We start from the raw sequence: 24,375 nt of genomic DNA, 5'->3' as shown, positions 1-24,375 counted from the left end.
TTTAGGGAGATATTCCAACTCTCCATGGGTCTCATGGTACCAAATCCCAGCCCTCAATGGGTCCCATGGTGCCAAAGCAGTCTGGTGGAGTGAAAAGAGTTGGGCTTAGCAGCCAGAGAGATGTAAATTGGACCTCAGTTCTGCCACAAGGCCTCCGGCAAGTCACTAAACCTCTCTGATCCTAGGTTTCCTCACTGTAAAACAGTGATAATGACTTCTCCCTTGCAAGGTTAGCATACAGGTGAATACTAAAGTAAAACCCTAGCATATAGCAGGATTTCAAAATAGTCCATTATTGGTCCAGAACTGGCCAGCTGCCTCAAATGGACTTTCTTTAGGTGCTTGGCAGAGCCTGAGGATTAAAGGCCATTAGTGATGGAAGCTTTGGGCAGTTTCCTGTGTATCCATGGGGCAAGTCTGCTAATCTCTGAGACATGACTTCCTCATCTGCACTGGAAATCATAGTAATTAATGTGCCTTTCTTACTTCTCTAGATTGTTAGAGGATAACAGGAGACAGAGGCTGTGAAAACATTTTGTCATGTGAAAAGTGGTATACAGAAGTTATTGTTATAAAAACAATAGTAACAACATTAATTAACATTTTTGAGTGCTTACTTTTTGCCAAACACTGGTAGAAGTGCTTCCCAGATGTCACCCACTTTCATTTTAATCCTCTTCTAACAGTTCCCCTCAGATGGAGCCCTGTTTATTATTTCTGTTTTTCAGTTGGTTAAACTGAGGTACAAAGAGGTTTAGTAACTTGCCCAAAGTCACACAGATAGGCAAGGGGCTGACCTGAATTCAAACCCAGCCAATCAAATTCCAGAACCTGTCCAATGGAGTATTAATCACTATGCTTATAGTGGCATTTTTATGTGATTGCTATCTCTAAGTTTCTCTCCACAAAGGGTACATAGTTATCTATTCTCAATGAATGATATGGGGCTATAAAGGCATGATAGTGGTTCCATAGAGCCATCTGCTAATTAGTCTCCCTCCTTTCTGGGCATACCTCAAACATCTTAGGAACATATGTGCTTATATCCATGAGCAAGCACATTCGTGGATTGAGTATAGATGTATATAGATTAGAGAAACATGCCCAAAGATAGAGATCAAAATATAAATGTTAGGAAGCAAAGCATTAGCAAGATCATTTATGGGCTCATGAATCTGTTGTGAAGGATAATTATTCACTGGCTTAAGTGAGATGGAAAGTGTCATTATGGTAATGCAGTAGTCATGCTTAATCTCTTTCCTACTGCACACGTGATAAATGCCATTCATATATGAGACACACTCCTGTGAGGCTGCCCAGACATTAACAATGTTCCTTCTGAATTTGGGAGGGTTGGAATTAAAGCAAATAATGAATCAATTATTTTTAGCATTTATGAACTCATTTTACAGACATTTGGGCAATTAAATTACCCAGTTAAATAGCTCAGAAAAATGTTAGTTTTCAATAAACTTCTATTAAATTCAACAAATTTGTTGCATTCTACCTGTGCTGTCCAGTACAGTACCCACTAGCCACATGTGGCTATTTAAATTTAAAAATTCAGTTTTCAGTTGCTCCAGCCATATTTCTTGCATTCGTTAAGCCCTGTGTGACTAGTGGCTATCAATCAGACAGTGCAGACTATAGAACATTTCCATCATTGCAGAAAGTTCTGGTGGATAACACTGCTAGACAGTAGTATACACTGAGGATGCAGTGATGACCAGAACATTCCCATCCCTGCCCTTATGGGGCTTATAGCTCTGCTGAACAAGTTACCCCAGACTTGGACCTATGGAAGGACATAGGACAATGAGAAGGTATGGCAGGGGATCTATCCAAGAAAGGGTGCTTAGGAAAAATAAAACCAAAGAAAGCTCCCTACACATGAATAACAGAGCACGTTTTTAAAGAATCAAATTTAATTAAAAATAAATAAATAATTTTATCTGCAATTGGATTCTACAACTAATATTAATATTGATGTTTAAATACTTGATTGAAGAATAAGCTTAAATAAAACTTATTTTGTTATTAAAATTTATAGTGCAATAAATCTTAAGAGGAGCCAAAGCAAAATATACATGCAGCATGATTCCATTTATATGAAATTCTGAAACAGGCAAAATTAACCTACGGTAATAGAAATTAGAACCTTAGTTGCTTCAAGGTGGGGTGGGAGGGAGTGGTTGGGAGCAGGGACCAACTACAAAAGATTGTGGGGGTACTTTCTGGGGTGTTGATGTTCTATCAAGATAGGGACATTTGTTACATGAGTATATGCATTTGCCTGTACTCATAGACCTGTATAACTAAGATCTGTATATTGCACAGTATTGTATATGAATTAATCTATATATATGTGATCGAAATAATTACATATTGTAACATGTTATGGTTGATATGAGTAATATGGAAATGTCCATTGCTTTATTACTCTGTCTGCCTCTGACCTGGCCTTCATAACCTTATATTGTCAGTAACATGAAAGTTTCAGGCATCCTTTCTGATCTTGTGCCATGTGGATATGAATGTGTTGCTCCTACTTTTCCAATTTTTGATGCTTCCTTTCTTATCAAAAGTGAGCAAACTGGAAGGATGTTTGCCAGGATGTTAAAAATGGTGTTATTTTTGGGTGGGGAGATTTGAGGTGAACTTTATTTTCTCTCTCTTTTGCTATGTTGGAATTTGGAACAAGGAATGTTTGTTCCAAAATATGATTTTTTTATCTGAAGCACAAAAGCTCATTCATGTAGTCATTTGGAGACTTTGGGTTTTATACTCTGATTAGTGACAAATTTTCTTCCAAGCAGCAGGCTCTGTGGGTGGTTATTTAGCAGTCCTCTGGTCTGAGTCAATGTGATTGTTTCTTTCCTTGTCTGTCTCACCTGCCTCTCCTGCTCAGCCTCTCTGTGATCCCAAGGGTACACTGGAGGAGATTTGGCTGCTTGGAAGCCCTCTCAAGCTGTCTGCCCCTCTCACCTGCCTCCTCTCTGTGCTCACAGATTCTTACCTGACCCTTGATGAACCAATGAATAACATCACCACGTCCCTGGGCCAGACAGCAGAACTGCACTGCAAAGTCTCTGGGAATCCACCTCCCACCATCCGCTGGTTCAAAAATGATGCTCCTGTGGTCCAGGAGCCCCGGAGGCTCTCCTTTAGGTCCACCATCTACGGCTCTCGGCTGCGGATTAGAAACCTCGACACCACAGACACAGGCTACTTCCAGTGCGTGGCAACAAACGGCAAGGAGGTGGTTTCTTCCACTGGAGTCTTGTTTGTCAAGTTTGGTAAGCAGACCCCTACTGGGGATGGACTTTGGCCCTCAGCCCAATGTGGTAGGATGGCTAGAGTCCACAGGGACAGGAAGGAAGGAATGCACACTTAATGAGAATGTACTCTGTGCCCACAACCCTAAACCTGGTACGGTTGTACCCATTTTACAAATAAGTAAACCAAGGCCCAGCAGTTAGTTACCATGTTACACAGCTAGTAAACAGCAGAGCAGGAATGAGGTCCGGATCTTTCTGACCTCACAGCCCCTAATTGAAACCATCGTGCCATTGAGCTCTTTTCAACAAGGATGCTTCTTGTCCAAGAAGTTGGAAATGTTTGCAGCGTGCATAGCCCTTTTCCTGCCATCAAGGACTAGAAGGAAGCCCCACTCACTGTTGCAATCAACACCTTCATGCTACCACTCAGCCCACTGGAAACTCCCTGCATAGTTTGAGGATGCTTACTCGATTAACTCATTTTTTAGCACTCATCTTAGCGTTTTCAGGCCCTGAATTGTGAGACATAGACACGTTCTCACTGGTATTTTTTTTTTTCATAGAGATGGTTGGGGGAATAGAGCAAAACAATAAATTCCAGAAAAATAAATACTACCTCTGGGTGGTTGAGAACTTTAATTTGTAATGATTTGAGTGTATCCATACTCACCCTCCAATAATCTAGACTAACTGTTTCTTTTGTTTTTCTTTCATTTCTTCAGGCCCCCCTCCCACTGCAAGTCCAGGATACTCGTAAGTACTTTTATCTCCTTTCTTGTCATTTCTAAGTGTTTCTCCGTGGTTTTCTAGGGCAAAGGCAATGTTATCCTCTTCTTGAGCCAAAATACTGACTTCCAGATGTCATTCCATTTTGCCCTGCCCTCATTCCATTTTGCTTGTTCTCTGCTCTAAAGATTCACAGGAGACCACCACTGGAAGAATTCTCAAGTGTAGTAATGTTGATTCTGAATGATCAAAGCAAAAATCTTCCATTTACTGTTTTAGAAGGAATCTAACATTTAGTGGCAACAATGGATTGATTTGGTAAAATCAAACAAAAAATGATATAGTGCTGGCATAGGAACCTTTACTCTCAGGGTCTATGTTTCTGCAAGCATTTTTGATGAATTCATTATTGATCAGGGCAACAATTAGGTAATCACTTTATTTTTTATTCCCTTTAAAGAACTCAAAAGCAGAAGTTCTGGCTGGGTGCGGTGGCTCACGCCTGTAATCCCAGCACTTTGGGAGGCCGAGGTGGGTGGATCACGAGGTCAGGAGATTGAGACCATCCTGGCTAACATGGTGAAACCCCGTCTCTACTAAAAATACAAAAAATTAGCCGTGCGTGGTGGCGGGCGCCTGTAGTCCCAGCTACTCGGGAGGCTGAGGCAGGAGAATGGCGCGAACCCGGGAGGCGGAGCTTGCAGTGAGCAGAGATGGCGCCACTGCACTCCTGCCTGGGCGACAGAGCGAGACTCCATCTCAAAAATATAAATAAATAAATTAATTAAATTAAATTAAATTAAAAAGCAGAAGTTCTAACTTACACTGGGAAAGAAAGTCCCAAGCTTGGACTGAGAGTTGCATGGAAGTTTGATTCATTTTGAGTCCCTTGTTAATGGAGTTTTAAGGTCCAATTTCTTTCACTGATGCTATTGTTGATGCATTTGTCCTTTGTTCTGGCTAAAGGATTCTCATCTTTCACTTTAAGAGTATCTACTTGGGGCATTTTTCTTTATCTATATTTTTATTTTGGGGGAAGGACCCACTTATTAAAACTCTTACTCTACAAAAAAAAATCCTCAATACTCTGTAGACTTTTGAAATAAAATTTTTGTGGCTCTGCCACAAGAGCATCAAAATGTCTGATCTAGACTACACCTATGGCAAATATAACAGCCACTTAATTTGCTCCAATCCCCTCTGTGCCACTTAATTACAGTGTGGGGTATTTTAATACATTTGTGTGTGCCTGGAGGCCCAGTGGCCCACAATCCCATTAATGAAATAGGTAATGGGTAAAAATAAACATTGGCCTTCAGCCACACAGTTCTGCTATTTCATCAGCTAGTTAAAGGCAGCTGTAAAAGAGTCTTTAAAATCACTCAAGTGCTAATTGCATTCTACTTGCCCAGGTAGAAAATGCTGATTGATCTTAAAACAGGTCAGAAATTTGGTCACTCTGCCTTGCATTTCTTTATGCTAATCTGCTTTTTTTTTTTTCAATGGTCTCACCATTGGTTATATGTGGAATCCTTTTGAAGTCTTAGTTAAACAAAGATGAAAACTTTTGTTACTTGTAAAAATGTCTCCCACCCTGGTACCTTATTTGTTCCTGTTAATCTGTGTTTCAAATGTGGCTGATAATCTATATCCCAGGCTGATTAATGTGGTTCACTAATCTGCCTTTACTATTAAGTACTGTGTTGTTGACTTTCAGCCTGTTGTATTTGCATTAGAGTTCTTTTTATTATCAAAATTATGATTATATCCTTCTATGTTCTTGAAGTTTTCATTCTTCACTGCTGTCTTTCTGATGAACCCAGTCTAGGTCTCTCGTGGTTTTTAATTTTATACAAAGATTTTATACCACTGTTGTGAACCGATATCTATGGAGAGGGTATTGAAGTTCCTTAAAGATGCTCAACCACAGCTAAAAAGTATCCTTTGATATCACGCATCTGTGTTTTATATTAGCTGTCAGATTATCTATTACATTAGTTGGTAATAGCATGAAATGTATAGTTACCATGTTTGCTTGCAGGGAGTTACAATAAAATACAATTCAAATTGGAAATCCCATGGGGCCTTTTGCAGTTACATCTCCATTCTGTTTTTGGCATTCCTAGTTGGCATTTTGATACCTTTTTTCTTTTCTTTCCCAGTGATGCATCCTGCTCTTTATCTCTTCTCTTAATTGCCACCACTTCCCCTGTCTCTAGGAGTTCTTCACTTCCTGAGACTAACTCCCAAAAAGAATGCTGGTTCCCATCCCTAGCCTCGGAGTAGCCCGCAATAGGCAGCCAACCCTCTCTCCAAGGGGACAGGCAGAAGATAACAAAATGATAGCCATGGGGAATATCACAACATCGAGGTCCCTCTAAAGGTTGTTTGTCAAATTGTACACTACTATTTCCAAAAGAGGAGTGAAATACAGTTATAAATTGCTCTGTTTATTTGAAAGTGGCACAGAGTTACTGCAAAAGAAATAAAAGCATCTATGACCCAACTCTAACATTCAGAACATAAGGACTGTGAAACACATTAGGCATATGAAACCTGGTGAGAGCTGAGGTCCACTGAGGCAACAGGGCTACACAACTCCTGCCTGGGAAGGGCTTGTAGAGACCCTTGGGACTATGGCCCAGAAAGGCACTTGTCACTTCCTCTGAGGGACTGCATCAGGTTTCCACATGAAGCTTTCAGAATGATATTTTAGTTTATAGTAGGAACAAGCTTGATATTTTCGTTTGGTTTCCGTTCATAGATTTAGGCTTCATTTCTTCTGTCATTGCTGGGTCCTGGCTACCCCTAACACTTATAGGACCTGGGGCATGAGTACAAGTGGAGGTTCACATACCATATGTCTAAATATTTAAAAGTTATAAATCAAGCTAGCAACATTGTTGAATAAAATATGTTCTATCCTCCCACAGTGTCAAATATACCTTTTTAACGATAAAATTTTAAAATACATAGAAAGTTATGGGGTGTTTTGAATGATTAAGAGCCAGGAACTATCAAAAATGGCTATTTTAATTATTGTTATGCATGTCTGGATGTTTTGTTCATGGGCCAAAGATATTATATATAATTCATAGATTGTTATATATTAGTTCCATAAAAATTTGTTTGCCTTGCTTTCAGGAAAATGACTACCTAAGTTGTTTTATACAAGATTTTTACAGTGCATATTCTATTGATAACATTGCTAAATTAGACAAATTTCTTTTTCTTTTTCGTTTTTCTTTTTTTCTTTTTCTTTTTCTTTTTCTTTTTTTTTTTTTTTTGAGACAAGGTCTGGCTCTATCACCCAGGCTGGAGTGCAGTGGTATATGATCTTGGGTCACTGCAACCTCTGCCTACTGGGCTCAAGCCATCCTCTCACCTCAGCCTTCTGAGTAGCTGGGACCACAGGCACGCACTACTGTGCCTGGCAAATTTTTGTATGTTTTACAGAGATGGGGTTTCTCCATGTTGGCCGGGCTGGTCTCGAACTCCTGGCCTCAAGCAACCCACCTACCTTGGCCTCCCAAAGTGCTGGGATTACAGGTGTGAAGTACTGAACCCGGCCTGAACAAATTTCTTAAGTCCTTGTCATTCTTGCTTTTTTTTTTGACAGGGTCTGTCTCTGTCATCCAGGCTGGAGTTCAGGGGCATGACCTTGGCTCACTGCAACCCCTGCCTCTGCATTCAAGCAATCCTCCCACCTTAGCCTCCCGAGTAGCTGGGACTACAGGTGCCAGCCAACATGACTGGCTGTAATTCTTATATTGTAAAACTGATTTTAATTTGGAGAAACTTCACTCCCCGGAGCCAGTGGCAGCTATAGTTATCAATAAAATTCCTAAAGTGATACTTAAATTTGGGAATGAACTAAGAATTATACATGCCATGTTCAAACACAGAAATAGAATCATATATGACAAATAATCATTATTGTAGAATATATTACAAAATATTATAATTTAATCATATAAGTCAGTATCATACTTCATACATTATCCTAGGTTTGTACAAATTTAAGAGTAATATGACTTTTTTAATGTGTTAATTTTCTTGGGCTGCTGGAAAGTATCACAAACTGCATGGCAAAAACAATAGAAATTTAGTATCTCATAGTTCTGGAGGCTAGAAGTATGAGATCAATGTGTTCATGGGGTTGGTTCCTTCTTATGGCTATGAGGAAAGATTTCTCCTTTCTAGAAGTATGTCAGAATTTTTCCGTATTCATTGGCTTATAGATGCATCTCCCCAACCTCTGCCTTGGTGTTCACATGATAGTCTTCCTATATGTGTAGCCCTTAATTTCCCCTTTTTATAAGGACACCAGTCATACTGTATTGGGATCCGCTGTGATGACCTCATATTAACTTGATTACCTCTGTAAAGACCTATTTCCAAGTAAGGTCACATTCCAAGGTACTTGGAAATTAGGACTTCAAGATACATATTTGGGAGGACATGGTTCAACCCATAACACTTGATATTGAAAAGTTTTTCTCAGCCATGCAAAACTCTTGCAAATATTATTCTAATCTGTGAGAGCTTTCAGAAGTGCTGGTTGGAATATAATGAAAATAGATGTTTGGTAGTATTGGGAATGATAGTTTGTTGTGCAAGAATATTTTGCATTCAAACTGAGAGAAGAATTTGACACATTGGTTTATTTATCTTTTCTCCTGCTGAAGTGGCTCTGCCACTGTAGTTTCTCCTAGGCTCTAAGAAGAGTCCATCTCCTCCGCTGGCAGTGTCACAATACACAAAACTTTGACAGTATGCAGTTGTGGTCACCTTCTATTCCAAGGACAGAGGGCAAGACATGTAGAGAAATGTTCCCTGGGCCAGAACAGTGCTGGTCACAGCAATAGATGTCTAAGGTTTTGGTTACATTGTGCGAGCACTCATTGCCAGATCCCAAGAGGCGAAGGGTTCCATGCGTACTCTTTACTCTCATTACATATATTCTCTGTGTATTTTTTGTATGTAGGCCCAGGGCCAGGACTTTTCTCTCTTTTTTTAATAACAGTTTTATTAAGATACAGTTAACCATAAAATTCACTGTTTTAAAGTGTGCAACTCAGTCTTTTTACTATATTCACAAAATTTTGCAACTCTCACTACTATCTTATTTTAGAACATTTTCATCATCTCAAAAAGAAACTTCTCCCGGCTATAGTAGCTTCTAATTTACTTCCTATCCGTATGAATTTGCCTATTCTAGACATTTCATATAAGTAGAGTCCGACAATATTTGTCCTTTTGTGTCTGCCTTCTTTCACTTAGCATAAGGATGTTGAGGTTCATATAAATTATAGCATGCATCGGTGCTTCATCCTTTTTATGGCTGAATAACAGTCCATGCATGGCTATACCACATTTTGTTTATCCCTTCTTCTATTGATGGACATTTGGGTTGCTTCTACTTTTTGCTTATTCTGAATAATGCTGCCGTGATCATTCATGTGCATTGTGGGGTATGTGTTTTCAATTCTCTTGGGTATATACCTAGAAATAGAATTCCTGGGTTATATGGTAATTCTATGTTTAACTTTTTGAGGAACTGCAAAACTGTTTTCCAAAGAGGCTGTAGCATTTTGTATTTGCGGAAGGATAGTATATGGGTTCCAATTTCTCCACATGCTCTCCAACACTTATTTTCCTTATTTAAAAATTATTTATTTATTTATTTAAAATTTATTATAGCCAGCCGGGCACAGTGGCTCATGCCTGTAATCCCAGCACTTTGGGAGGCCAAGGCGGGTGGATCACCTGAGATCTGGAGTTCGAGACCAGCCTGGCCAACATGGTGAAACCCCATCTCTACTAAAAATACAAAAAATTAGCCGGGTGTGGTGGCGAGCATCTGCAATCCCAGCTACTCAAGAGGCTGAGGCAGGAGAATCACCTGAACCCAGGAGGCAGAGGTTGCAGTGAGCTGAGATCATGCCATTGCAGTCCAGCCTGGGCAACACAGCAAGACTCTATCTCCAAAAAAAAAAAAAAAAAAAAAATTGTTATAGCCATCTTCATGAGTGTGAAATGGTATCTCATTGTGGTTTTGATTTGCATTTTCCTAATGACTCATGATGTTGAGCATCTTTTCCTGTTCATATTGGCCATTTATATGTTCTCTTTGGGGAAATGTTTTTTCAAACTTTTTACCCATTTTTTAAATTGAATTAATTGTCTTTTTATTCTTGAGGTGTAAGAGTTACTTATTTTGGGGATATACCCTTATTAGATATATGATTTGCAAATACTTTCATTCTATGGATTGTCTTTTCATTTTCTTGATAGTGTTCTTTGAAACACAAAAGTTTTTCATTTTGATGACATTCAATTTATTACCCATTCTTTGGTTGGTTGTGATTTTGAAAACCATTGCCTAATGCAAGCATACAAAGATTTACTCCTCTGTTTTTTTCCTAAAAGTTTTTATTTACAGTTTTAGCTCTTACATTTAGGTTTTTGGTCCATCTTGAATTAATTTTTGTATACAGTGTGAGGTGGGAGTCCAGGTTCATTCTTTTGCATGTGGATATCCTGTTGTCCCAATATCATTTGATGAAAAGACCATTCTTTACCCATTGAATTGTCTTGGCACTCTGTTAAAACCTATTAATCATGTGTCTATGTGTCTATCCCTATTCAGTTCTACATAGTCTTGATTACTATAGGTTTGTAGTAAGTTTTGAAATCAGGAAATATGAGTACTCTGTATTAGTATTCCACTGGAGAAACAAAACCAGTAAAATTATGTGTGTATACATATATAAAGAGATGTATTACAAAGAATTTGCTAAAATCCTTAGGGCAGGGAGCCAGGAGGCACAGGCTGGGAACTTTTGGGCAGTTGTTCATGCCGTAGTCCACAAGTAGAATTTCTTCTTCCTCAGAGATACCTCTTAAGGCCTTTCATCTGATTGGATCAGGCCCACCCAAACTATTGAGGATGACCTCCTACAACCAGTCAGTTGATTGTAGATGTTAATAAAATTTATAAAGTACTTTCACAGCAACACCTAGACTAGTGTTTGAATAACTCGGTACTGTACCTTGCCAGTTGATACGTAAAACTAGTCATCACGTCTTTCTATATTGTTCTTTTTCAAGACTTTTTTTGTTGTTGTTATTCTCAGTGCTTTGCATTTCCATATGAATTTTAGGGTCAGTTTATTAATTTATGCCAAAAAGTCAGCTGGAATATAGATAAGGATGGCATTAAATCTGTAGATTAATTTGGGGAGTGCTGCTGTCTCGACAGTATTAAGTCATCTAATCCATGAACATGGGATGTCTTTCCATTTATTTAACTTCTCTAAATGATGTTTTGTAGATTTTGCTGTGCAAGTCTTGCTCTCTTTTCTTAAATTTATTCTTAAGTATTTAATTCTCTTTCATGCTATTGGAAATGGAATTTTTACTTAATATCATCTCAGATTATTCATTGCTACTACATAGAGATACAATTAATTTTTGTATATTGATCTTATATCCTATACCCTTGCTAACTTGCTTCTTAGCTCTAGCAGTTTTTTTGTGAATTCTTTAGGATTTTCTATCTACAAGCTTGTGTCATCTGCAAAAAGAGATTGTTTTACTTTTTTCTTTTCAATTTGGATGCCATTTACTTATTTTTCTTGCCTTATTGCCTTGGTTAGAACCCTCAGTACGATGTTGAATAGAAGTGGTGAGAGTGGACATCTGTTTTTTTTCCTTATCTTAAGTGAAAAGATTTCAGTCTTTCACCGTTGAATATGATGTTAGCTGCTTTTTTGCATAGATGCCATTTATCAGATTGAGAAAATTCCCTATTATTCTTATTTTCTTCTGTGTTTTTTACTATGAAAAGCTATTGGATTTTGTCAAATGCTCTTTGTGTGTCCATTTAGATGATCATGGTGGGTTTTTTTTTTTTTGGTCCTTTATTATATTAATGTGATATATCACATTAATTGATTTTTGCATGTTAAACCAAGCTTGTATTAGAATAATTCCTACTTGGCCATGGTATATAATTTCTTCTTATCTTTTGCTGGATTCAGCTTGCTGGTATTTTGTTGAGGATTTTTGAGTCCATGTTTATAAAATATATTGGTCTGTGCTTTGCATTTCTTGTGATAGCTTTGTCTAGTTCTGATATAAGGGTAATATTGGCCTCAGAATATATTGGGAAGTATTCCTTTTTTTTCCATTTTTTAAGAAGAGTTTGTAAAGGATTTTTATTTAGATGTTTGGCATAATCACCAGAAAAGTAATCTGGGCCTGAATTTTTCATCATGGGAAGTTTTGAAATTACTAATTCAACTTTCTTACTTGTTATAGGTCTATTTAAATTTTCTATTTCTTCTTGAGTCAGTTTTGGTAGTTTATGTCTTTCTAGAAATTTTTCCATTTCATTGAGATTATCTAAGTTATTTTATTCCTTTATCATTCTTTTAATTTCTGTAACATCAGTAATGATAGTCCCTTTTTTATTCCTAATTTTAATAATTGGTGTCTTCTTTTTTTTTTCTTGGTCAGACTAGCTAGTCTAACTAAAGATTTGCCAATTTTGTTGGCAAAGAACTAACTTTTGTTGAAAACTGGATATTGAAATAGTGTATTGTGACAACTGTGGAAATCAGATTGCCTCTCCTCTGATGTTGCTGTGTGTTGTTTTTGCCATTTGTTTGGTGAATTTCCTGAATTAATTCTGTATAGTCTGTATTTTCTGTCATGTACTCCCTTTAAAGACAGAAGTCTCGGCCAGGTGCGGTGGCTCATGCCTATAATCCCAGCACTTTGGGAAGCCGAGGCAGGCGGATCATGAGGTCAGGAGTTCGAGGCCAGCCTGACCAACATGGTGAAACCCCATCTCTACTAAAAATACAAAAATTAGCCAGGCATGGTGGCATGGGCCTGTAATCCCAGCTACTCAGGAGGCTGAGGCAGGAGAATATCTTGAACCTGGGAGCCGGAGGTTGCAGTGAACCGAGATCACGCCACTGCACTCCAGCCTGGGTGACAGAGCGAGACTCCATCTTAAAAAAAAAAAAAAGAGAAAGAGATGTCTCTACTCAGTTAGCCTAGTAACTAGTTAATGATTGGACAGAAATTTCCTTAAACCAGTAAGTCTCCTACCCTTTGCCAAGAGGTTTAAGGAAATCTCTGTCCAGTCATTAACTGATCACTAGGTTAACTGAGGAGCTCCAAATTCATCCTGCCTCCTCTAGTGACTGCTGGGGTGCTAGTTTTCACGGTTACCACAGAACTTGAGAGAGGAAAATGAAAATAGGGCAAATTAAAATGCCATAAAATTCCATTCTTAACAAGCATTAGTTTTTTTTCCTATATATCCACTCTCTCACCTATCTTATGACATATGAGAAATCCTAACATGGGACTTGGTGTATAATTAGCATTGAATGAATTTAAGTTTTCTTTCTTTCTTTTCTTTTATCTTCTGTGGTCTCCTGCAGAATCAGTCTATAAAAAGGGCGTGGTAAAAAAAAATCTATCTTGTAGCGTTGTTGAGAAGATTAAATGACATAATAAGATGATGCATATATAGTAGCTAGCACTGTACCTGATGCATATTAGGAGCTTGATAATATTACTAACATTATCATCATCAACGCTATCTGAGCAAAGAGGCTATTCCTTCTTTCCAGCCAGAGTTCTTCTGTTAGGTAATATTTCCAGCTGTGAACCCCAACCTGAGACCTTGAAGGCTTTATTTCCTTTTCTCTCATTGGCCTTTGGCCAAAGTCCCTTTCTGCAGAGAACAAAGTGACCAGCTTTTGATGAACTATTTTCCTCTTTTATCCGTTTCCAAGTGTTAGCCATAGTGAAGAAGTGTAGCTGGGTGCTAGCCCAACTCAAGAAGTGCTAATGTAATATCCAACCCAAGATAAACTCAAGTATAACTTTCAACACGGCTACTCAAGAGTTCATGGGTGAGGCATCTTGTAGACAGGAGACCAGGAAGTCACTTGGCAGCTGGGCCAGCACACAGAGGGCCATTGCTCCAGTAAAGCAGCTAACCTCCATCTCTTCATCAAACCATCCTAGACTCAGCACTCTGCAGAGAAGGAGCAGATGGAGGGAATGTGTGGAGAGATTAGATAAGAAGGATTTCTAATCCAGTAGGGGAGTGAGTAAAATGTACAGAAGGTTGAGAAGCCAAGCTCTTATGTCCCAATCCACCCCCATTACTCAACAATCCCCACTGTATGAATAAAGCCTGGAAAGTTTCCAATTAAAACAGTACTTGTGAATATTGGCAAGGGGTATCTTTGTGTGCAGGGCACATTTAAAGGGAGAAGGGAGAAGATACACCCTTGCCTTCTAGGAGTACACTTTCTGAGAGCTTGTTCACCAGGCTGTGAGTTTCTCAGTCTTTCTGTTTCTCGGTCTGTTAGTAATGAATGTATCTCCTACTTAGCACAGCAGCTAGCACATAGTAGATGCTTAACAAATGTGTGTTAAATTGAATGTTGGAAGTCTGTGTCCTGAAAGCTTTTCTTCACATATTACAAGGCTTTTTATTTGTTCAACACATTTTTACCAAGTTTTTTTCTGTGTTCCAGGTCTTTTGATTAGCTGTTTTTAAGTCACAGAAATGGGTGTCGGGAACAAAACCAGTCAAAAGTCCTCATTCTACATCATTTACACTTTCCCTTCCTATATTTAAAAGTTTTAATATCAGCTTCTACAACAGGTTCCAGAACAAGTGGTGCTCAAGGAATGGAGAAAATGACTATTCCAACCCTGGCTGTAGGTGAACCAAAAACCCCAGAGAAATCAAAGTGTAGTTTAAAGCAGTGCTTCTCAAGTTGTAATGTGTGTATAGATCACCTGGGGTTGTTGTTAAAATGCAGATTCTAAAAGAGCAGGTCTGGGAGGGGGCCTGGGACTGCATTTCTTACACTTTCCCAGGGGGTGCTGGTGCTGCTGGTTCACACACTTAGAGAAGCAGGGGTTTAGAGAAGAGGTGCCTGGTCAGATACTAGTTCTTTCTATGTAATTCGCTAGTTCACTAGCCAGTGACCCTGGGCAAATTGCTTACTTTCTCTGGGTCCCAAGTTTCTTTATTTGCAAAGTGAAGCACTTGGACTTAATGTCTTTTATGATTTTTTTCTATCTACGTTTGATGACTAACTGAAACTCAACATTTCCTCTGTTATAGTAAGATCTTTTCATTGCTGTGGATTTCATGCAACTTGCTCCTAGATTCTCTTTCTGTACCCTGAGGTGTTAATCACCCTCTTTTATCTGTCAGGAGCTTCTGTCCTGTCCATTCTAAACAAGATCTTATCTAGTTACTTTCAAACAGTGTGAAAGATTTTTACAGGGAACTCTAACCTGGAAACTCTCCCTCAAATTCTGAAGTGGCCGTGGTATTGTGCCCTCCTGGGTACAGAGGAAATTACTGCTCCTTTTGCTGGTCAGTAGCAGACTCTACTTGCCTCCTGTTGAATAGAACAGAATTTTCTTGCCATATTTCTTCACTAGGCTCCTGCTATATTGGGTGACTGCCTGTGTTTTAAATTGAATGAAAGGATTGTAGCAGGAGGCAGTGTGGTGGTGGATTCAGCCTCTTAATGTCTTCATGTGGGTGTTTTTTGTTGTTTTTGTTGTTGTTGTTGTTGTTGTCGTTTTAGATGGAGTCTTGCTCTCTTGCCCAGGCTGTAGTGCAGTGGCACAATCTTGACTCACTGCAAGCTCTGCCTCCCGGGTTCATGCCATTCTCCTGCCTCAGCCTCCTGAGTAGCTCGGACTACAGGCGCCCGCCACCATGCCCGGCTAATTTTTTGTATTTTTAGTAGAGATGGGGTTTCACCGTGTTAGCCAGGATGGTCTCGAACTTCTGACCTCATAATCTGCCCACCTCGACCTCCCGAAGTGCTGGGATTACAGGCATGAGCCACTGCGCCCGGACCATGTGGGTGTTTTTAAAGCACTGACCTTTTTGCCTGACTGGTAGGCCCAGAAGGCTGATAAGAAAACAAGATTTATGGCTTTGCATGTGTGACTTGTGAATGCAGGTCCATTATTGATTCATCACATCTTGTACACTCATAGAGCTTTTTGAGGGAAACAACTGAACCTCACAACAAACATAGCTAATGAAATGTTATGAATAATCTTGATGATGTTAAAGGGTGGCTAAGCATAATGATCAGTTCTTCACATAAATATTGTATGTAATTAGCCTTCGACTTTGTAGGGTAGGAAAGACACTCCCCTACCCTCTTAGGTTCTGTGGCTGGAGCCCATGAAATAAATTTTGAAAAGACAGATTAACAAAAGAAAAAACATAAACATTTTATTTGATGTTAATATTTTTACATGACGCAGGGGGTTTCTTAGAAAGAAGTGAAACCCCAAAGATATGGTTAGACCCAGGGGTTCATATACCATTGTAACCAAGAATGATAAATTGTGGAGACATGATAAGGCAAAGGAAAAAGAGGTTTGGGATAGGGTGGTAAATTGTGGGAAAGTGACTAGAAAATGCATGGAGGAAACTAATGGAAAAAAAGTGTTATGTTAGCAAGGTTTGTTTGTACAGATTCCTCTCATCGTCAACTCATTATCTTCTGTGGTATGAATGTTTTCTTCTTCGTGGTTTAGAGAAGAGATCTTTCTCACGGGAAATGTATGCCCTGACTTTTGATAGAAAGGGGGAAGACAGCCCTTCTTGAATCTATTGTTTCTCAGTTGCCTTCAGCCCAAAATGCCAGTGAATCATAATGTGGAATGGCATATTCTAATCCCCTCCAAATTCTTCAGCAGAATGTGCAGGTTTCTTCCTTCTTTGTTAAGCCTCTGGCTTTTTTCAATGTCAGTGTTGACAATTTTATCTAATTGCTCTCCTCTTTTTTAAAAAATTATTTTTAAAAATTAAAAATCATCTGTTGCTGTCCTCTCTATGTCTCTTTCTCTGTCTCTCTCTCTCCCATACACACACAAACACACTCATTCACACAGTCACACATGCTCCAAAAGCAACAACAGCTGGGGTCTCATTATCTAGGGCAGTGCTTCTCAACTCCATCTCCACCTTAGACTCACCCAAGGAGCTTTATAAATTACCTATACCTGGGCTACACCCTAGATAAGTTAAGTCAGAATCTCTCAGAGTGGTGCCCAGTCATGATATTTTATCAAATCACCCTAAGTGATGTCATGTCCATGCAACCAGACAGGACCCTCTCCCATCCCCCTTCTCACCTGAAAGGAACTTGCATTAGCCCAGCTCTACCTCTTTCTCTGTCTCTGCCCCAACACCATATTGTAGACACCAAAGGAGTTGCAGCAGCAGAAACTGTGCCTGGATGGCAACATGCCTACAGCATCATCAGGATCCAATCAGGAAAGCAGAAAAAATTCTGGACTATTTAACACAGAGAATTTAACGTAGGGAATTGGTTACACAGGTGATGAAGTTTGCCAAAAAAGCAAACAAGAAATTGTGATGCAGCATCAGCAACAGACAGAAGCCCCAGCTACACTTAGGTTGGAGGGAAAAATAGGAGGGGTAATATTACCAGAGCCTAGGTTTGGGGTCATCTTTGGAGGCTGGAATGGTGGCATGTCTGTTCTGTGGGCGCTGGAGTCATGAGAAGATGCTTCCACTGCTGGGGTTATCACCCAAAGCAAAAAGAAATGAGAGAAACAACGTGGCTGCTGTCTTCCTTCCCACTTTCAAACGCCAGCCAGTTTCTCCCATTAGGGGAATACTGCCAGAAACTGTATGACACAGGGAGCCTGAGAATCACAGCCTGCAGAGGTCATCTGCCTTGCAGATGCTGACCCAAGCAGGAAATGGGCAAGGAACAGATCTGAAGACAAATAGGTCCAGCAACAGCACTGATACCCCAGATTGATTTCCATGCCACTAGAAAGCCGAGCCTGCAGACAGCCTTGAAGAAACAGGCTGGGGAGAAGACAAAGCATTCAAAGCTGCAATTCCTGCCCAGCCTTCAGGTAGAACATTCAGTGGACAGTTTGGATTGTGGAACTGAGGCCTGGAGCAAAGGTCAAGGCTGAGGGGGCAGACATGGTGTTACATTTGGCTAAGTTGGTGGACAAAGCTTTGAAGGGAGTAAAACTCCCCAAGAAAAACTAAAAAGGAACAAGAATAAGCAGACCTCTTATATTTATAGTACTGTCTGTAATTTTCAGAATATTTTTTCTTTTCTCCTTTGATCTTACAGCCATCTAATAACTTTGACTAGATACCCTGGTATTTTCATTTTCTATCTAGCAAAATAAAAAATTGATAAATCATCATACCCTTGCCCTTTATCATAAGAAGTACTTTTTAATTGTGTAGAGGGGTGCTCTGATCTAGACCTCAATATTTATGAACTTTTGAAGGCTGAAAACAGACAGTAAACTTCTAGATATTTGCTTCTTGGGCCTCCAAAGACAGAATTTGCTAACTGTGGCAAACACTTACTAAGTGCTACGCTGTGCCAGGCCTTTTTATAAAACTTTGCACAAAAACTAATAGACTATTAGTTCCCCATTTACTCACTCAAGGAGACTCAGCAAAGGATGAAGCTTTGATTTGAGCCCATGCAGGTGGACTCCAGAGCTCAGACTTTGGCCAGTCTACTATACTGCCTGTCCTTATTGTGGGGAGATGATCAGCTGATGAACTCTTACCTGAATTACACATTTAGTCACCTTAAGTGTTTGATTGCTGAAAGGACTCACAACACTCAAATGGTTTATCCTCATGGGGTAGTTTTATTACAGACAAGGGAAACAGTACAGCAACAGCAGAAGACAGATAGGTAATGCAGGGGTCCCAGAGATATCAGATACAGGCTTCTTTATCCTCCTAAAACTGGGTTGCACAGGGCACTCTATCTCCAGGTCTTGAAGGTTTACTGGTATACATGTGCAGAACCTCAGTTCCAAGAAGTCCAGTAGTGGAGGTGACTTATAGTGAGCTGATCACATGGGCACATTCCAGCTGTGTGACATACACCTCAGTGATTGAAGCCCCAAGACTCCACTGAAACCAGGTGCAAATCATACCATCCAGTTATTATTACTAAATAATGCTAAGTGACTCATACATCCTGCCCCAAACAACTTGAAGACTCATAGTTTCAGAGCATCACTTATCTTCAGTAAATACATTTCATAGTGATTGCCGATAGTTAGTGGTTCTGAAGATTAGTCTGGGGTCAATTCAGGCCAGCTGGGATCACCCTGTGCTTTTCAACCCTCTTGGCCTTGCTTAGTATGTAAGTCAGGAACCCACTCCTAGAACTTGAACAATGGTAAAGTCATCCAGGTATAAATACTTGCCACTGGGATGGGACATGTTCCATAGATAATAGAAAAGTTATCATGGTTCAGTCATTACAAATGTCTATTACTTCATTGGATGGCCTGGTATTTTTGTGGCCAGTTTCTGATGTTCTTGTCTTCTACTCATTATTCTAAGATTGGCTGGGTAGCTGTCCTATGTGCTTACATGAAACCCCAACTTTCTCTCAAGGCCGTTAAAATATAACATGATGAGTGCTGTGATACCTATCTGTGTCTCTAGAGCGGCAATGCTGTCCACTAGAAACATCATACAGGGGACATATGTAATTTTAAACTCACTTTTTTTTTTTTTGAGACGGAGTCTCGCTCTGTCGCCCAGGCTGGAGTGCAGTGGTGCCATCTCGGCTCACTGCAAGCTCCACCTCCCGGGTTCACACCATTCTCCTGCCTCAGCCTCCCAAGTAGCTGGAACTACAGGCGCCCGCCACCATGCCTGACTAATTTTTTGTATTTTTAGTAGAGACGGGGTTTCACCGTGTTAGCCAGGATGGTCTCGATCTCCTGACCTCGTGATCCACCTGCCTTGGCTTCCCAAAGTGCTGGGATTACAGGTGAGAGCCACCACGCCCAGCCTAAACTCACTTTTAAGCCACATTTTTTAAGGCTAGTCAAATGAAGCAGTGAGAGTGGAGAAGGAACAAAGAAATTTGTAATTGCTTGTGATCAATCAGTTGTAAACATGATGGCACTTGGACTAGCCTTAAGATACATTTTAAAAAGTTAAAAGAAACACATAAAATTAATTTTAATATATATTTTATTTAACCCAACATATCCAAAATATTATTTCAACATGAAATCAATATAAAATTATTACCCAGCTTTATTCAGATGTAATTGACAAGTAACAATTATGTATAATTAAGGTATACAATGTAATCTTTTGATATACATATACATTGTATAATAATTATTATAATGGAATAGCTCATTTTTTTTTTCTAAGTCTTCAAAATCCAGTGTGTACCTGTCGTTTATATTTAGAGGACATCTTAATTCAGATGCTAAATTTTCATTGGAAATACTTTAGGCCAGGCGCAGTGGCTCACGCCTGTTATCCCAGCACTTTGGGAGCCTGAGGTGGGTGGATCACTTGAGCCCAGGAGTTGGAGACCAGCCTGGGCAATGTGGCAAAACCTTGTCTCTAATAAAAATACAAAAATTAGCCTGGCATGGTGGCACATGCCTGTAGTCCCAGCTGTTTGGGAGGCTGACGTGGGAGGATCATGAGCCCAGGAGGCAGAGGTTCCAGTGAGCCAAAATTGCACTACTGTACTCCAGCCTGGGCAACAGAGGGAGACCCTGTCTCATGAAAAAAAAACAAAAAAAAAAGGAGACCTGTTGTGGTGGCTCACACCTGTAATCCCAGCACTCCAGCCTGGGCAACAGAGCGAGCCTCCGTCTCAAAAAAAAGAAAAAAAAAAAAAAGCAATACTTGATCTGTACTTATATTTTATAAAATGAATAATTAAAAACATAGGTTCACATTCCCAAGTTATTTCAAATATACTCAATTTTCTAGTAACTGAATCAAATACCAAAACATTATTTTTCTTTCATTTTTGCATCCACGTTGACAAAATTGGTTCATCATTTTTAGAATAATTGAATTGACTTTGAACCACAGTGTATCATTTTTCAAACTATTTCTATGCAAGTTAAATAAATTCTTTTTTTTTTTTTTTTTTGAGACAGAGTCTCGCTCTGTCACCCAGGCTAGAGTGCAGTAGCGTGACCTCCGCTCACTGCAAGCTCCGCCTCCTGGGTTCACACCATTCTCCTGCCTCAGCCTCCTGAGTAGCTGGGACTACAGGCGCCTGCCAGCATGCCCGGGTAATTTTTTGTATTTTTAGTAGAGACAGGGTTTCACTGTGTTAGCCAGGATGGTCTCGATCTCCTGACCTCGTGACCTGCCCACCTTGGCCTCCCAAAGTGATTCACTACATCTTGGATCAACTCAGTATTATTTATATCAAATTCAAAGGGATATTGCATAAATTGAAAAGCAACACTAAATTTATCAATGTCAACAAAACAGTTAAATTCTTCTTGCAGTTTATGCAGGCAATTTACAAAATGCTGTCAATTACAATTAAAATCTTCAGCATATTGATCCATGTTAAATGTCTAAAAACATCATGATTGTTTATTTGTATTGTGAAAAGCCTCAGTTCCAACATACATTCTTATACCTGTCTAGCTAGGTTATAATAAGCTTTTCCTTTTCCTGGAGCTGCATATTAAGTTTGTTCATATACAACATAGTATCAGTGCAAAAATGTAAATCATATTGCCATTTTTTTTAACTTTTATTATTTGGCAACCATCCTTCCATTTCAAGAAAGTCTTGAGGTGGAGTTAGCAGTGCAGTAAATCTTTGTAAAACTATTCTACAGTCAATCAGCAAGCACTGCAAAGAATATAAGATTATTAAATCCATTGCCTTTGATTTTTTTCAACATCTCTGCAAACTGTCAATGATTCTAGTTGCACATATATATGAAATGATTTTAATGACTGTATCCATGATACCTTAATTTATAAAGTCTGTCTCAGAAAACTGAGTACATATATTTTCAGTTTGTATCACAAAGTACAACAAAGCAATAAGGGAACCATCAGTATTGTTTTACAATTCCACTAAGTCTAGTTTTTTGACCTAATGGCTAGAGTACCATCCATTGTGATAGAAACTTTTTTTTTTCATACCTAACTGAAATTCTTTGACAGATGTAAGAGATTATAAACTACTCCACAAGTTCCATTTTACAGGCTGCAAATTGACATTTCCTTGTGAATTTGGAAGTCCTTTAAAGTAAACATACCCAAAATATATATTTTCAAGTTTCTCTTGTATCTCATGCCTCATCAAAAACTGAAGAAAAGTTTCTGCAATTTTTCAAAATTTTAATCAATTGATTTTGTTTTTATATTCTATAAGCTAAATAATAGCTAAAATAATTATTTCTTTTACCATCTCTGTATCTGAAAGTGGCTTTATAGTTGTACAAAGTTGCAAGCACAGATTCTGTTAAAATTGTGTAGACATTTTTTTGTAGGACATTTATTTAATTCTAATTTCAGGTGACCAATTTCATCAATTTTTTTTAATTGGTGGGGGGGAACTTTAAAAAAAAACCAAAATCACTGTGTATTTGCTGAAAAGGGTCTCTTTATTATTGTCCACTTTATTATCTTTAAAATTCTTTTTGCACAACAAACTTTTTTGTGATCCATTATGAAATTTGTGGCATATCTTCTTCCCGTCTCTTTTTTCCATTACTTTTTTGTTTCGGAGAGACTTTCCTTGCCTCAAACACTACAGAACTCGTAACTTCTCCACAATAGTACGTGTTTGAATCAATTTTCTGTTTAGGGCTAAAAATAGAAATTCAGAAAACAGCAGCAGCAGTCTGATAGGATTTCAAAGCAGCATTCAGCAGGCTACATTTCCTCTTGGGTTAAGTGTGTGTGTGTGTGTGTGTGTGTGTACACGTGTTCATGTGTGTGATTGGGTGATCATTGTGATTAAAGAGAAAGGGTAAATTGCAAAAAGAAACACCACGAAGTTGCAAAGTAAAATGTTATTCTTTTAGATTAGGGTTAATTTTGAAACAGCCCACGACTCTAGCAGGCAGATCCCTGCAGAGGTTCATGACAATGGGAGAAGGCAGCCAGCAGTGCAGAGGAACCAGGGAGGCCACAGCTCCTGGCCCAGTCTCCAAGTAGGTGTGCATACCTGGTTTTCCTGGGAAGTCTCCCTTTCTTTTTATTATTATTATTGTGGTAAACTATACATGACATAAAATATACAATTTTAGCCATTTTAAAGTGCACAGTTCAGTGGCACTTAGTACATTCACAGTGTTGTATGATCCTTACCACTGTCTAGTTGTAGAACATTTTTATTACTCCAAAAATTACTCCTGTACCCATTAAGTGGTCACTCCCCATCTTTTCCCACTCCCAGCCCCTAGCAACCACTAATCTACTTTCTGTCTGTATGGTTTTGTCTACTCTGGACATTTCATATAGGCAAATGATCCTGCCTATATCCAGGATCCAAATGACAATTCATATACATGGAATCATACACAGTATGTGGCCTTTTGTGTTTGACTTCTTTCACTTAGCATAATGTGTTCCAGGTTCATCCATGTTGTGACCTGTGTCTTCCTTGTGTTTTGATGACCTTGAGAGACTTTCTGGCATAGCAATGAGAGGTCTGGCATTGAAGCCATGCATACCTGGATTTGAATCTTGTCCCGCCTTTAAGCTTCAGTTTTTTGTTTTGTTTTTTGAGAGAGGGTCTCGTTCTGTCACCTAGGCTGGAGTGCAGTGGTGCAATCATGGCTGTTTGCAGCCTGACCCTCCTGGACTCAAGTAATTGTCCCAAGTAGCTGGGTCTACAGGCATGCACCACCACACCCAGTTAAATTTTTTTTTATTTTTTATAGAGATGGGATCACACTGTGTTGCCCAGGCTGGTCTCAAATTCCTCGCCTCAAGCCATCCTCACACCTCAGCCTCCCAAAGTGCTGGGATTACAGGTGTGAGCCACCACACCTGGCCTATGCTTCAGTTTTTTCATCTGCAAAATGGAAATGATATTCATCTCAGGAATTCTTGTGGGGGTTCATTTGCTCATTCAAAAAATAGTGATGGAGCAGCCACTGTGTGCCAGGCCAAGGCTTCACGGATATAGTGGTGAACAATACCGGGCAAGCTCTTTGTCCTCATAGAACTTGGTTCTATCAGGAGAAATGGACAATAAACATGGAGACCCATAAACAAGATAGGAAGAAGGAAGTCTAATGTGTCAGAGAGTAATGTCTGGGGGTAGGAAAGGGGCAACTTTAATAGCTTGGTGAGTAAAGGTTTTCTGCCAAGGGGCTGACATTTGAGCTGACATCTGAGGAATGGAATGAGCAAGGCTTGCAGAGAGCAAAGGGAAGAAAGATTATTCCAGGCAAAATAACAGCAAGAGTAAAGTCCGTGACATGGGAAATGGTTTTGTCACGATCATGGAACAGAA

The 24,375-nt window shown here is 39.3% G+C and overlaps 1 protein-coding gene across 4 annotated transcripts in view; it reads left to right on the top strand.

The window, feature by feature from the left end:
* Positions 1-24,375, top strand: part of ROR1 (receptor tyrosine kinase like orphan receptor 1) — a 420,883-nt gene that overhangs the window by 284,332 nt on the left and 112,176 nt on the right. For all 4 annotated transcript variants that reach the window (XM_054493632.2, XM_063654683.1, XM_063654677.1 and 1 more), the window contains 2 exons: positions 3,009-3,296; positions 4,001-4,031. In XM_054493632.2, the coding sequence (XP_054349607.1) occupies positions 3,009-3,296; positions 4,001-4,031 (319 nt within the window). The remainder of the gene's footprint in view (positions 1-3,008; positions 3,297-4,000; positions 4,032-24,375) is intronic.

This window comes from Pongo pygmaeus, chromosome 1, assembly GCF_028885625.2.
Source record: "Pongo pygmaeus isolate AG05252 chromosome 1, NHGRI_mPonPyg2-v2.0_pri, whole genome shotgun sequence".
Taxonomy (NCBI): domain Eukaryota; kingdom Metazoa; phylum Chordata; class Mammalia; order Primates; family Hominidae; genus Pongo; species Pongo pygmaeus.
Note: the sequence above shows the minus strand (reverse complement) of the source record. Positions and strands in the feature narration are given on the sequence as shown.